The sequence below is a fragment of the Nipponia nippon genome, unplaced genomic scaffold, assembly GCF_047370975.1.
Source record: "Nipponia nippon isolate SJK-2023a ecotype South Korea unplaced genomic scaffold, ASM4737097v1 scaffold_4, whole genome shotgun sequence".
In the NCBI taxonomy this organism is placed as follows: domain Eukaryota; kingdom Metazoa; phylum Chordata; class Aves; order Pelecaniformes; family Threskiornithidae; genus Nipponia; species Nipponia nippon.
Window position 1 is genome coordinate 91,618,259 of NW_028262358.1, and position 15,511 is coordinate 91,633,769.

Below are 15,511 nucleotides of genomic sequence, written 5' to 3' on the forward strand. Positions count from 1 at the left end.
TAAATGTATGTATTTTCTAAATTCTGTGTCTTGACTTTAAAGAGCTTCTCTGACTAATTGCAGTCTTCTGAACTTACATAAATAAGTTTCATTGTGTTACAAGCTGTTGCAATATGTGGTCTTCTTATGCTTGAATACTCTCTCTCATCAGAGCATCAATAAAACAAAAAAAAGAACTCGAGAGATGGCTTTCCTGTGCCAAACACCATGTTCCTTCTATCAAAACAGCTAACAACTTTCCTCTGGGATTTACATATAAGTTTACTTCCAATTTGAAATCTCTTCCTTGTGTTTATCTCCTAGCTTATGATTTATGCTAAACAGCATTGTGCTTTGAGACAAGGGAGGCACCTACAGTAGATGTCCACTAGTAGAAACGAAACAGCTTGCCAGTATGGTTCCCTCTTCTTAGCTTTGAGCTTCTTGTACCCCTTTCCAGGTGCATGTGGTGAAGTAGCCCAAGTGTTCCTCTACAAGATTATTCTGACTTGTTTTCTGAAAATGGTCTGTATTCTGCAGTTTAGTATAATGATAGTTGTTCACTATACATTGAAAGAGAACATCTCCACATGAGCTTTCTTCTAGTTGTTTCAGTGGAAAATTAGTCATTTGGAGGAAACATGAAATCGTGAGTTACACAGGCCTGCTGTTTCAGCTCCTTCTCTCTACATTTATCCTAAGGAGTTTCAGAGAGGCTAACTGGAGTTTGCAAATCCTGAGGCTGATGGGAAGTTAGGATGTCGCCCGGGCCCCTCTCTGACCTAGGTTAGCTGCACTTCAGAATCTTCCTATGCTGGGGCTTGTTGCTGACCAAATAAAAGCAAATTTCTCTCCAGTTTATTATTAGCACGAGGTCCCTTTTTTGGTCCAATGCTTCCTAGCAACCTGAGTGTCTGTTTGTTAGTTTGCTTTTCACAAACTGTTATCATAAATCCATGGAAACAGAGTACTTGGTGAATTAGCCGATACCCTTGAAAAGATAACGATAGGAGCATTGGCCAAGCCCAGAAAAGGCAGAAGGCACCTTGCCACGCTAACGCGATCCAGATCCCGAGTGCCTGCAGAGCGTGGGGTGCCCAAGAAGGGTTACGTGAGCGGGGAGCTTCCTGCGCCCTGGGGATGGTGCCACCCAGCCTGTCCCCAGGCTGAGTACCCTCCCCATGCAGCTAGGGCTTTTCAGGGCTGACAGCCCTGCCCTGTCCCCTGGAGCTAAGTGTGTCACTGCTTCCTTTTAAAGATGAAGCAATGAATAGGTGTTTCCTTCAAAGCTCTGAACTGAGCTTGGGCACCTTCTTTCCTGCTTGGGGCGCTGGTTCCTCCATTCAGCATCACCCGCTCCTCTGGCTCAGCTCCCTCTGGCTATCAGGGGATCTAAACCCACAGCTTCCAGAAACCTTTCTTAGCTGACAAGTTATAAGCTGTTTCAGGGACTCTCATTCCCTCCTGCTAAAGTTACTCCATTTTAATTGTCAATGATTAAAGACTAATCAGGGTGGAAGGAAAGTATGCATGGCAGTGTACAACTGAACAGGGGCTGGGGCACTCGCTGGGAAGAGCAGTGTTCAATCCCTCCATCAGCTATTACTGTATTAAATTGCATTGCAGGGACTGGAGTCCAGCTCTTTGCTCTCCAAAGTCACAGTGTTAAACCACCAAGCCCGAGTTGTCTCTGTTTGCTCTGCCTGGCCCTGTCAATGTTTAATTATGCCATCCGGGGCCCGACAGCTTCAACAGGAGAGAATGAACTCATCCTCCTCACCTCCCAAATAGCCTAGGGTCCTAGGTGTGTCTGTCCCTGAGGAATGGGGTGTGTGGGGCCTGAAGCTTTCTGCGCTCAGAACCAAAATGAATCGAGGCTTCAGCATGCTTGGTTGTGGCCCTTGGTGCACAGGGTAGAAGGGGGCTGCCCCCTCATCCTGCTGTTTTCAGTGCTCCCTTTGCACAGTGCTCTCCCTGAGCACGCCTGTGGCATGGGGCCCCTGCTGCGAGGCACACAGTGGGACACTGATTTTGTTCATGGGGGCAGGACACAGATATGGCCCCAAAACTGTCTCTCCCTAAAAGGGCCTAAGACAACATGTCATAAAATCTGGATATATATAAATCCTCCCAAACTGTCATGCTATCCTTTTAGACTTTTTAAGGGCTTTTTCTTCAATATAGAAGCATTGGCCTCACAGTAACGGAGACGCTAAGATAACTGTTATGTTTACAGGGATATAAAAAATGATATATTCTCAAACCTGTCTAAAACTTTCCTAAAATAGTATTTTGGCTGAACTGAGAGTGGCATATTCCCAGGACATGATGTAGTGAGGTGTACATGCTCTTTTGGCACTCTTTGGGACTAGCCCACATAATTCACCTGCAGTTTTGACATCCATGAGTGGTGCACCTTCCCCACACTTGTGCTGAGACAACATTAATACCATTCCAGTCTGTATTTTGTATCTTGCAGAGACACGCAAAGCTTTTACTTAAGGTTACAAAATGTTGCAGAGAGTAAGCCCCTACAGCTAACTGTTTATAATTGGGCTAGTTCTCAATTGGGTGGCATGATCTTTGCCTCAAGTTCATTTTTTGTTTTATTTTCATGTTACTCCGTTTTATTAAAAAAAAAAGATTAAAGGGTCTTTGCCATTTCCTGAAATTATTTCCTTGCTCATTTTAAAAGCAGGTGGTTTTGTAGAGCTGTGATGCCTCTGTGGTACTGGGTAAAGATTTAAGATTTGCTACAGGGATAATATGGAGTGCCATTACGAACACTGTGAAAAAGCATGAAGCATTGTTCAGTTCATAAATCCTAAACAGTCATTGCTTACATAGGGGCAGTATTTGTAAGGGATTTTTTCTAAAATATCTGGACTTTTCCTTAGCCCTTAATTTGCTTCCCAAGCTCACATGGGTTGAGTGCCGGAAGGGCAGGCGAGAGAAAAGTTGGTGCCCATACTCTTTTGCCCCCCGTCCCTTTGGGCTTGTGGGAGAGATGCTCTCCAGGGAAATCCGGGAGCTCCCTTGTGCCCACTGAAAACTTGCACCTTTTACAGCCCCTCCCTGGATCATGGCCTTATAAACCTGCCTTGAAGGACAAGCAAGTGCCCTGCCCCCATTTTACAGATGGCTTAACAGATGTTGGCAAGTATCATTAGAAACAGAGCTCGGGATTAAGCATTTGTCTGCAGCACAGCCCTAAAATGCCCCTTATTCATAGCCAGGTGGCCTTGCAGAGCAGTCTCATCATGCCCAGATGCCTGCTCATGCTGCCTGAAACTGGGGGCTCCCACGCAGAGCAGGGAGCAGGAGCTGGGACCCATGCTCCCCTCAGCCACAGGAGCACCACTGCTCCCAGGTACGTCCCCCACTCCAGCGTCAGCAGTCCTCCTCTGCTGCCGGGAGGGTTTGTTCAGCCTCTTTGGGTCTGCTGCCAGTTATGACGGTTAGCCAGGGTCTGCAATGTTTCTAGGGTTTTGTTTAAACAAACAAAAGTTAGAAAACTTTATTTTAAAAGTTACTTGAAGAGAATATTGAGTCACAAAATCAGGTAGGGAATAACAAGGAAATACTTGATTCTAGGCTGTTTGAGAAATATTAATTCAGCCCACTTGTGCTGCTTGTTCTACTCATCTCCTTATCCTGGTCAGGGAACAGCATGGACAGTGCATAAGGTGAAGTATACGAAGAGTAATGATGTTCCCTGGCTATAGTTGCAACCCAGATAAAAATTCATAGCATTCAAATGTAATGGCAGGCAGGAATAGAATAATTAATGCCTACCAGGATGACATTCGGATTGCACAGATCATGTTTACTCTGATATCTCCCAAAGATTTTATATTTGCATTGGCAGCCCGGCGTTCTTCTAATTTATTTTATTTTTGTGTATGCAGTCCGTACGTATGAAATGCCCCCTTTTTCCCTGTTTTCCGTGTTGGTTAATAGGTTGGCTTATGGTAATGATTTGCAATGTTACAGGCAAGGGAGGATGTGATCCACATGCTGAAGACAGAGAAAACCAAACCTGAAGTTTTAGAAGCTCATTATGGGTCTGCAGCTCCAGGGAACGTGCTCCGAGTGCTACACAGGGACGCCATCCTTGCCCAAGAAAAATCTATAGGGGAAGACGTCTATGAGAAACCAATTTCAGAGGTAATAACTTCTTGATTTACATCATTATGTCTGTGCAGGGGGAATCCTAACCAGAAGTGAGACTCCACATATTTTGGGTGTGTGTAAAGCACGCAAGATGATAACACAGCATTTGTACAAATGACAAGAAATCAAAGAAAATTTGAATATTCTTGTTCACTCAACTGCAGAATAAATTGTAGGCAAAGTCACTGTGTGTGAACACAAACAATAAAGAGCTTGTATGCTCCTTAGGGCTGGTGCCGTTAAGCGAGAACAAAATCTTTGGGTGTTACATTTCTGTTTTTCAAATTCCTTTCAATTATAGGCTCCAACTTCTACTGCTCACAGCCCTGGTAAGCACTCTTTGATTTTCTTGGCATACCAGAGCACTATCATGTTGGTAGTTAGGAAAAGAAAACCTTCAGAGATTGACTTTGACCATATTTATGGGAATATAAATCCGTAATCATTTTACATCACTTAAGCTCTAGGACTGCAAAGTCAGTTCAGTCCCTAAAGGAGACCTGTAGCACTTGAACCCTTGCTTTAAAATCTATGCAGTAAATGAATGTAGAGTAGGCCTGGGAATGTCTGAGGCCAGCATGAACGCCAAAATAAGCAGCCACTGCTCATGCTTATAGTTTCATAACCGTCCAGAGCATGCAACAATGTACAACATAAAATACTGAAGTGCCTGTCCAAATCTTCATAGTTCCTCCTATTAGAACATTTAATTTTTTCACCAGAAATTGTGTCTACCATGGCATATCTTTATTCTGTGTATTCTCATTGAAGCGTCTTCTGGAATTTTTTGGATGATAGTAAATAAGAAAAGCAAACATTAGCGTGTGGGAGCATGCATGAAATACTGTCGAACAAGATTAAAAGAGCTTAGCAGGGCTTTTGTCTAAAGAAGCTGATAATTTGACAGGGACCTCAGTGTAAAACTTTCGTCATGTGTAGGTCCGCAAGGGTTATGTTGGAGCTAAAATAGGATGGTGACAAAATTCCGTAAGTGCAAAAGATCTATTCTCAAAGGCTGAACCCAACCTGGCTCCTTTATAAAATGACTGTTTTACTTTTTGACTCCCATGGTCAACTTCTGGAGAGCAAATTGCTGTGGTCCTCCTGCCCTCTTATTTCCCTCAGTTTCCTGAGGCACCCTGTGAAACAGCAACTGGTCGGTGCAGCAGGGGCCAAGGAAGGTGCGATTCCCACAGGATAAGGTCTAGGGTGGGCAGAGCAAGCTCTGCCAGCTGCTGTGCTGGGGTGCAGGCAAGCAGAGAAGTGCCAGGGCTGAGGGCTGCTTCGGCAGGGAGGAGAATGGAGTTTGTCATCTGCTCCCAAGAGACAGTGAAAGGAGCAACATGAATAGCCGTGGTGGCTTCAGAGTGCCCTGCCAACTTTTTAGACACTCTTCCCTGGCCTTAGTGTTTGTTTGAATAATAATTGGCATATTAAATTAATAAAAAAACCGCAGAAGACAAAAAACGTAAAGTGTTGCTAATAAAGGAAGAGAAATTTCTGTCAAAAATCAGGCTGAGGGGAAAACCCTAGGGCTTATAATGAATTGTATTTGGTAATGTGAAACTGAACTTATGCTGAATCTAAATAGTTTAGACTTTTTATCTCATCAGTCTACAGGTACGTTGAAGATGCATAACTCACATTTCAGACTTGAGCTTACACCTTATGCTCCACATGTAGGCGTCTAGTCCCCATATAGGCGCATGAACTCAGGCTCCCAGGGTCTTGAGGCCATGTGTCCTGCCCTGGCATTTGCTACAGCTTTTGCCGTGTGAAATGAGGAAAGAGTGCACAGCACCTTGCCACAGGGGAAATTCTGCACTGCAACAATATTATTTGTTACCCTAAAACTAAGCGAAGTTCTGTCCTTTGTGTATCTGAGAACCGTGCAAATGTTCATTGGAAACACGCCGTCCAAAGAAATCATTACTTTTACAGGACAGTTACTCTTATTTCTAGTCACTGTTTTATGTAAAGCCCAAGACATAAAATTATAGGACTCACATTTACCAAACACAACATTGTTGGTTAATAAATCAGATGAAGTAAGCAAGGAGAGCCTTAAAACAGTCTATTCTCCTTTCCTACAATCCAGCTGGATAGACTTGAAGAAAAGCAGAAAGAGACATATCGGCGCATGCTGGAACAGCTCCTCTTGGCAGAAAAGTGCCATCGCCGCACAGTTTATGAGCTAGAAAATGAGAAACATAAACATACAGATTACATGAACAAGAGCGATGACTTTACCAACCTCTTGGAACAGGAGCGGGAGAGGTGAGTACCTGAGACAGTGCAAAGAGTATCCCCAGTGTCCCAGTGCTTGTCGGTTCACCAGTGACATGGTCTGGTATTTTCTGTGTTTAAATAACAGTAAACTCATGTGTAAACCATTTGTAAATGTTGGTCCACTCATGTTATTAGTAAGTACATTACTGTGCAAGTCTAGAGCTGGAGGAATACCATTGAATGTTCCTGTAGCGTGTGCGTGAATTAAGAAACGAATTTGTTTTGCATTACTCATGCCCGTTTTGGGTTCACCTCCTGGTAGCTTTTGATCAGATGTTATTTATGTTGGCTAAGTTTGGAGCTGGCTTGCTTAGCCAAGCGCCGCATTTTGTGAAGGACGGGGCACTGTTTGTCACAGCAGGAGGACAAGGCAAGGAACACCACAACACACATTAGGATACTGGCACACAAGTGGTATGGACTTTGCCATGCCCTTCGCATTTAGGCTTGCAACGTCATAAACCATTTGCATTATTTTTCATATTTTTGAAGACGCATGCCCCAGGCAAGATCTGTGTTCCCCTGGAAGAAAATATTTTCGTGTTTTATAAAACATGCCCAGCCTGCGATGGACTATCTGCAGTGTTTATCTCACAAGCTCATACACTCCAGGTTTTTTTCTTCAAGTGTTTGTCTTCCTTGTGGGAGTCATTTGTTCTCTGAGTCTCTAAGAAAAGAAAGAGCACCTACCTTAGGTGAAGAATGAGCGCTCGGTAACAGCCTCAGTTTTTCAATACGAAATTTTCATGCTCATACCAAACTGCTTGAAATCAATCCACAACTTTTTTTTTTTTAAAAAAAAAAGCTCTGAGAAAAATACTTAAGGCAAGTTCAAAGAAGAAATGCTTTTGAGGAAACCACAGTCTGGTGGCAGACATTTACAAAAAGCCAGGAGCTAAATTGTTTGGTGTATTTCCTGAGCTCAGTTCAGCGCCAGCTTTGAGTAGGTGGCACATGAGCTACAGTGACCATATTTCCTCGTTTAATAGCCGCTGGTTTTCTGTGTCTCTATTTTTCTGGGTTGATTGGCAAACTTTAAAGGGTGAAAATGCTTCTGCATCTTAGCAATTTGATTCTCTTTGCAGAAAATAAAAAAAAATGTTGCATTTCCAAGTAAGGAGCAATTTCACATCTGATTTTCATAGATGTCATTTTTTCTCTGTGCTGGATATCTGTGTCTGTGTGGACATGCAGGCAACTAAAATGATACACAAGTGGTATTAAAATAGCATTTACATTTGTCTTTATATTTTATATTCACTTTAATTTGACAATTGTTGACTTCTTATTATTCCAGCTCAGTTTGTGAAAGCCACTAAATAGCCTAAGATTATGACCTGATTTGAACTGACTTCCTTCAATGAACTGATTAAAAAGCTTTCCACTGCTGCGATATCAAGTCCCATCTCTGTAGACATTTTTTCATACTCTTCCTGCTCTTTCGTGTCTTTTAAACTTCAGTTTTCCCAGGTTCTACAATTTTTGGAGAAACATCAATAGAAAGAGGAGAATTTGAGTTTGAACTTCTATTGAGAGCAGATCTTTAAGATCAACGAAATCTGCCGGCTTTAGTCACCAGTGCCTCTGTACTGGTGGTTGCAGGGGAAAAACTGCAGTGCTGAAGCCCTTTTGGTTTATGTTGAGTGACACAAGAAACCTGATGTTTGCTATTTAATCCATTTTGTTTGTCTAAGGCAGTAATGAGAAAATTCGTTTCAAGTTTAGTAGTGACCAAGCAGAGAGAACACGGCATGTAGCTAAACATAGAAAACCAAGCATGCATGTCCCTCCCTCTTCAGGGTCTTCCTCCCAGATCACTTGCAGAGCAGATTAGCAAAATCAGGACGGGCTGGAAAACACTCATTAGTGTACAGTCTTAAATGATCTCAACTCCTCATCTTTGTTTGCTGAGTGCACATGAAACTGAGGCTGCACCCACATCTTTGTAGGTATTAAAAACTGGAAGTAGTATCATTTGAGGGCTATATTCACGAAGAGAGAGAGGGTGATGGGATGTCTTCTCAGGAAAGCCCCACAGTGGTAATCAGCAATAGATTTTTGTCAAAAAGAAAGAGTTTGCAGTGGAAATATTAAGTTGCAATAGGTTAAAACATACAAAAAACTCCCATACTCACTTAATCTGCATATTGGGATATAGAACTGACATGCCCAAAGGCATTTCTCAGGGTCCTGCATAGGCATTCTTGTTTTATAAGTACCACTATATATATATATAATTTGTTTTACTGTGGTGCTTTGAGGCCTGAGGGTTATTTTATTAAGAGCTGAACAGACTTGTAGTCTCCACAAAAAAGAAAAGGGACACGGAGGTGAACTTTGCCCGTCGGCTACTCTGCTGCACTCGCAGTTATAATGTTAATGAGACAGGGTGAGCCGGAGGAAGAACAGTCCTGTGGGACGGCCATCTCACAGCAGTCTGGTACAATGAGAGCAGTAATAATTTCTGTCCTGGACCTAAGTAATTTAAGTAATTTCTTTCCTCGCAGTATTTTACCAATCATCTTTTCTAACCATTGTTGTCCACACCAATTTTTAGAGGCCACATCTGCTTTTGCTGGCCTGTGAAAGTTTGAACAAGATAAAAAGGGAAATTCTTTAAGAGCAGAAATATGCCTCAGTTCTAATGTATTTCTAGCACTCTCTTAATGTATTTACTTTGGAATATTTTTTTTACATACACTTTCATACGTTATCTCTAATCCATCCACAACAATATGATATGAAAGCAAACAGTCCCTATGAGGGACTAATTATTAGGTCAGCCTTGCACAGGAAGGAAGTAACAGGAAAACATTATTTATCAAGAATGATTATGCATGAAAAGTATAAAAAAGAGAAAAATGCACACAGGGATATTCAAAATGTAGACAGCTAGGAGGGTAAATGGAGAAAGTTGGAGGGCCTGACTGTTGGTGTTGGCTCTGCAACACCAAGTGCAACTAAGCTGTAGAAAGGTTGTGGAAAAGGTTGGCATGCTACAGGAAAAGAGTAGTGACAACCATTTGCCAGACGGAGATGAAAGAAATCTAGTACTTTTAGTGGAAGGTGCTTCTACAGACATGGTGGCTGAAGTGCTTTGCAAATTTCCCTATAGTATGCTATAATCATAAATAAAGATGGGAATGTTTTGAAAGTTAGGGATAGTATTTTTTATTTTTACCATTCAACCAAAATTCCCCTTTTCCACGCTTGCCCACCTCAGCTGCTGTTACTGTAACATCAAGTTGCCCTTGGGCATCTCCTGTCCCTGGGAGTGCAAAAGCAGCCATCTTTCTGGAGCCTCCTAATAAGGCTGAGGAATAAGGAGAAGAGATGGAGGCCCCTGGGTCCCCTCAGAGAACTTTGGTGGCAAACGATGGGGTAAGAAGTCTCGGGTCTGGCAGGTGGAGAATGAGGGGTCTGACTGGAGCTTCACTGGCGATGTGGCTTGCAGTGGACACCTGAAGAGCAGCAGACTATGCAGCAGCAGCTGCAATGATAAAATTAGTCCTCCCAGCACAGGCACCTCCTGATCTTCAGCCATGCTTTGGGGAGTGAGCTGGCGGCGTGAGCTTGGGCATCGGCTGAGCTGGCTGCCACTGGACCAGCTATTGGCACTTCCCTACCCCAAAAAGTTCTTGTGTAAAGTGGGCTTAACATGAAGTAATACTTGGTTGTTCTCTGTTCTGCCTAGTCCCAGCCCTCTTGCCTTCCCCTTTAGGGAACTGGGTGGGGGAAGAAATCTTTAGGATCAATTATAAACTTTTTTATTTGATCAGCAGGGCTTTTTCTTCTGGTGGAAAAGGGGAGAGCTCTGTGTAACCTCAGCACAGCTTTGACCTCTCGATAGACCTAGGAGATGAGGTTTAAAATCCTGACATTTTTAGAGGTGCTAATCTCTGAACAATTTGTCTTGTACTCTTTTAATCCCGTTTGTTGACAGCATGTTTTGCTGCTATTAAAAGCACTGGAAAGCTCCCATTGATTTTAATGGTTCAGAAACAGGCTTGTGGTGAGGACCACTGAGCCAGTCCTGCAGGACGGAGAGCAGAAATAGGCTGAAAGCCTTCAAAAATGGGGGGAGGAAGGAGTTTCTTTCATATGCATGGGACGTGGTTTGCCGAATAGAGGGTGCGATGTGGCAGAAAGGCTTTGTTGGAGCTGTTAAGGGAGATCTGTGCAACTGCTTTGTGAATAATTTGATCATTTCCAGCACGATCCCTGAGACTGCTGAGACTTTTACCCCACCACACTACGTATCAGCAAATAGACACCCAGTACCTAATGTAAGTATTGTCTGTCTGAAAGAATCAATATTATATTTAGTCACATTTTATTTAAAACTTCATTGAAGTGATGAGGATTTTAAATTGGCTCTTGCTTTCCTTGCTGCGGCTTCAAATCATTCTTTACAACCACAGTGACAGTGTTCCCAGTGCACTGAAGCATTTCACATTTTCCTCAAAGGCAAGGCCGAGGATTCAGTCTGTACTTCCTAAGCAGTGCCCTGCTAAATCTGGTTTTAGTTAAACCCTCTTTTTGAAGTACATGGCCATAATTAGATCTGCTTAGAGGAGACAGCAGGACTGTGACCCCAGATCTTTCCTCCACAAAGTTTCCTTTCAGTCTTCAAGTAAAATTGCCTCCTCTCTGCCTCCCCCATTGCAGCACCCCCAGCAAGGAATGCACTGGCAAGTCCCTCGGAGGTCTGTGATAATACATTCCTCGCGGCTTCGGTCATCCTGGCATTGAGATGCTCTTGGCTGCTCTGCTGGTGATGTAATTCTGGGCCCGCATCACCTGCAAAGGAAACTGATCTGCGAGCAATAAAGCACACAGCCGTCCCGAAACAAAAATGGGAGTGTTGATGTTAGCAAGTTTTTAAAATCTTTTTTTTCCCCTTTTTGCATTTCTGCTTTTATTACCAAAGCTCCCCTTCTCCCTTTTCCCACGAGACGGCAGCACCAAGCCTTTCATTGGGAAGTGCTTGCCTTTTTGTTTCCCTTTATTTCATGGACCCAAGCAAGTGTAAAGGCTGCAGTGTGACATAGCTTGGAGATTTTGTGCGCGTTACCTTTCCAGTTTGCATCTTCTCTTGATTTTTATGGAGCTTGTAAAATAAAGAAGCTGGCAGGAAGACAGCAGGGCAGAGTATCCATCAGTCAATTACTTGTTTAGAGAACAATGAAGCCAAAAGTATGAAGTGTTCAGGACTAACAAATCTCTGTGATTTACCAGTTTAAGGCCAAATTCTGTGGTAAGAATAGCCCCATACAGAGATATTGGGGTGAGGTGTATGGTGCAAACATATAGCACAGATTTTGGCCTGTAACTGTGCAATCTGTTGGTGATTCCTTTAAAGTCTGGAAATTGAGTTACTTTACAGAAAGATTTTTGCCATTTTTTTTCTCCAAGAGTTCTTAGCCATATTTGTACTCTGACTTTTTTTCTCATATAGTGATTGTTTCTGTGTCCTGGTTTCCAAATTGTGACCCAAAAAAAAGGAAAAGCCAGCCCAATGACACTGTGGGAATTCACCATTGCCTACAGTAGTTACTCATCTTACCGCACATTACTGGCCGTAGTAGAGCACTGAGTCACTTTCTGTCTACTTTTCAGTAAGTGCAGCTCTAAACTTTTAATCTTATAATGTAGAAGACAAAGATAATGGTACAGTTTCTATTCTTTTCTTTTAGGTTGACATGCTATCTGTATGGTTTGGAAACACTGGCTATATTTTCTATCAATCAGATGTAATGTATTCACAGGATCACAGATCACAAATTCTGTGGTAGTCTATTAAAAGAAATCAATGAAAAAAACTGGCAATGACAAATACCATTTCTGCACAGTTAAATAAATTTGATGGTCATCCATTTTGCAGGTCCTGTTTTACAGCTCCAGCTGACTGCAAGGCAGCAAATGCTCAAAGTTTATGTTTTAACTAATGAATCTGGTCCCAAGTTCCAACAAAATGGCTACAAAGGTAATTTAAAAACGTGAGAACAAACAGGCACATTGGACTGTGGAGAAACAATATGAAAGTATTGCAAGTCTTACACAATGTGAGGCTTGCCATGAGCTGGGACTAATCCAAATCCATGTCTTCACACTTGGATAGTCCTCAAAACTGTCCAGTCTTTCAGTCACTTCTGGGATTATATTAAATGGCATCATGTGTTGTTTCAGCTATTCTTCCAAAATTATTTCTAAGTAGGCATCAGCTTCACAGCCCTTGAGAGAGAATTATTATACAAAACTATATGTAGTTCATTATTCCTAGCAAGTTTGCTTGCTAAAATCATCAATTCAAATGCTCGCAGGGTCAGACGGGGGAAAATATGACTTCATTCAAAATCTACTCACGAACCCAAACTCTGTCCAGGGTGCAATAGGTAATAATTTTAACATTTAAAGGGCCTTTGGCATGTTTCAGAGTTATTATACTACCGAAATAAATATCAGTTCACAGCTCTACTGAGGCCATCTTTTTAAGTTGTCATTTTTTTACGCAAAGAAAACAAGAACTGAATCAGGGTCATGTAGGGAAAATTGCTTCCTCATTCAGAAAGATTAGAAACAGGTTTCAGTTGAAGTGCCAGGTTTCAGTGAATTTCTAAAAAATTTAGATAGATGCCACTTATTTACAAGTATAAATATATGCTAATAGGCACTCAAGCTTGAACACGTTGCATATTTGCTTTATGTTTAAATGGAAGTTTACCTGTGCAGAGATATGCAGACTGATTAGAGAAGTATATGACTGACTTACTATTTTGATTAATGCCCTACAAATATTCAAGACCTGTTCTACATGGTCAGATAACTTCCACTAAGTTGTGTGAAGAACCTCAAGATGTCATCTGACTTGGGGGGTTATTCTGACTCAGTGAGCCTATATAGAAGCATTCCTCACCCTAAACAGATGTATGGCTTTTTCCATCTTCTTTCCCAAAAAGGGTGCTAAGTTGTGCATCCCTTCTCATTCCTGCAGTATCTCCACCAGCAGTGGAGAATACCAATAATGAATTTTATATTTGCATCATTTCAGTTTTCATTTCTTTTTAAGGCTTATATGTGGGAAAATTTTAAGGCAGAACAAAAAACCCAGGGGGTGCAAAAATCCAAACCAAATGTTCTTGTGATATTTGCCAAAGCTTGTGCAAATGTGATGGGGAAGAAATGCAGAACACAAAATCTGTAATTCAGTGCATATTTGTAAAGCATTTGTGATTATAATATTGTGTTGCCATAGTTAGTGTTTAGACTAATTTTTTAAAAACTCATTAAAAATGCCATTTTATGTGTAAGATAATCATTATAAATGTCATCAAAGAAAATCTGATGGCTTGATTCACAAGACCAGATAGTCAAAAAAACATATCAAATAACCCTATGATTATGCCGTTCACCTGGACTTTCAATCCTCCCGTCAACCTTTTGGGATCTGAACCCACTTCTCTGAGGAGGTCTTCCTGGTCATGTCCTTGGGTCTCTTGGGGTCTCTGTTCCCACTCTTCTCAGGTAAAATTGTTCCACTTTTACAAATCACTTTTATACTTTTTGAGTTCTTTTCACCAACGGTGTGAAAATCTTCTTGCAGGTCAGTGCCTGGGTATTCAAATCCCCCCAGACACAGGAATTCACTGAGCCTGGTCTCTCCACCTCCCAAAACCCGAGGATTTTTCACTTGTTGGTTTGGTGAATGGTGCCAAGATATGGTCCTCTCTACCTGCTGCTTTTCTTAAAATGACAAAGATGGAAATTAAATTACTTACTCAAGATGAACAAATGTTTCACTGAAATCCTCATGAAACTTTTTTTTCCACTTGAATGAGAGAGAAAAAGAAAGTGGTGGTGATTTTTTTTTTTTATTTGATAATTACTTATTGAAATTTTGGTTCAGCTCTGGAACTGAAAAATCAATTACACAGCTCTGTTATCCAGTTGCTTATATTAGGGAATGATTAATAATAATGTAGCTGACTGTGTAATGCCCCAATGAGAAAAGATAAAGAAACAAACAGAAAATGAGGCTAAATTACAGCAGAGTGACAGCAATGCTTTTCTGATGATAGCAATTATGTCATAGATGAAAAAGTATCTCTTGGTGACAAGTATATATATCACAGGATGAAAGTTCCTGTACAGTTCCATTTAAAATGTTTATTTTCAGAGGAACTGGAAAGGGATAGATCTATTCTCTTTCATCATTTAAATATCAGACTTTTCCTAGATGACTTAACCTGTTTTAAAACGATGCATAGCTTTCACCATTTTTTCATTTTGCAAATTACTGGCTGAGATATAACCCCGGTTTCCAAAAACAGCAGGGGCAAAACAGTGTCCATACTGTTGAAAGGCAGGCGGGTAATGAAGAGGATAGAGCATTGCCACTTGCATTCGTTGCACAGCTCACGCTTTGTGGGCACTGCTAATCCTGCGATGGAGAAGAGTGTGTCCTGGTTTGACTGGCTCACATCCTTACCTGACAGACCATATGCTGTTGGTCCAACTTGCTTTCGGTGGCAGGTACTATTGCTTTGTGCCCATCACTAGCACACTCAGCTCTCTGCATCCAGCTTCTTCGGGTCTTACGAAATAACTAATCCATAAAAACACCAACACGACACTGGATTTTATGAGCACAAAGCTGGCACTGGTGCAATTCCTTTGAAGTCAGTAGAGCTCTTCTTGATTAATGAGAATCAGGGTAGAAACTCTGAAAATGTTAAAATTTGTGTGTGTGTGTGTATGTACCTGTAGAAGTATATATATGCATGTATAAATGTATTACATACATCAGTTTCTTGAGTGGAGTTATAGCTCCTGGATAAGAGTTTGCTCTCCAGCAAAATAACTTATCAACAATATTGATTTTCTGTATGATTATATTTTTATATGACTTCTATATACATTTCTATTTATGATAATAATAATTTATTACTATATTATTTTTACATAATTTCTACAGCCAAATAACACCTTTGTAGTTTGAATTATTTTTGGTCAGTATTGCCTATTGATTCTACCAAGGAGGCTGTAAGCTTTTCCAAACTGATTTCGCCTC

General features: G+C 41.5%; 1 protein-coding gene across 4 annotated transcripts in view; it reads left to right on the forward strand.

Moving 5' to 3' along the window:
• Positions 1–15,511, forward strand: part of FILIP1 (filamin A interacting protein 1) — a 112,653-nt gene that overhangs the window by 61,526 nt on the left and 35,616 nt on the right. For 3 of the 4 annotated variants that reach the window (XM_087775495.1, XM_087775496.1, XM_009475631.2), the window contains 2 exons: positions 3,973–4,146; positions 6,251–6,429. In XM_087775495.1, coding sequence (XP_087631621.1) covers positions 3,973–4,146; positions 6,251–6,429 — 353 coding nt within the window. Of the gene's footprint in view, positions 1–3,972; positions 4,147–6,250; positions 6,430–10,654; positions 10,728–15,511 lie in introns of those variants that run through there. The other variant, XM_087775497.1, reaches the window with a different exon arrangement.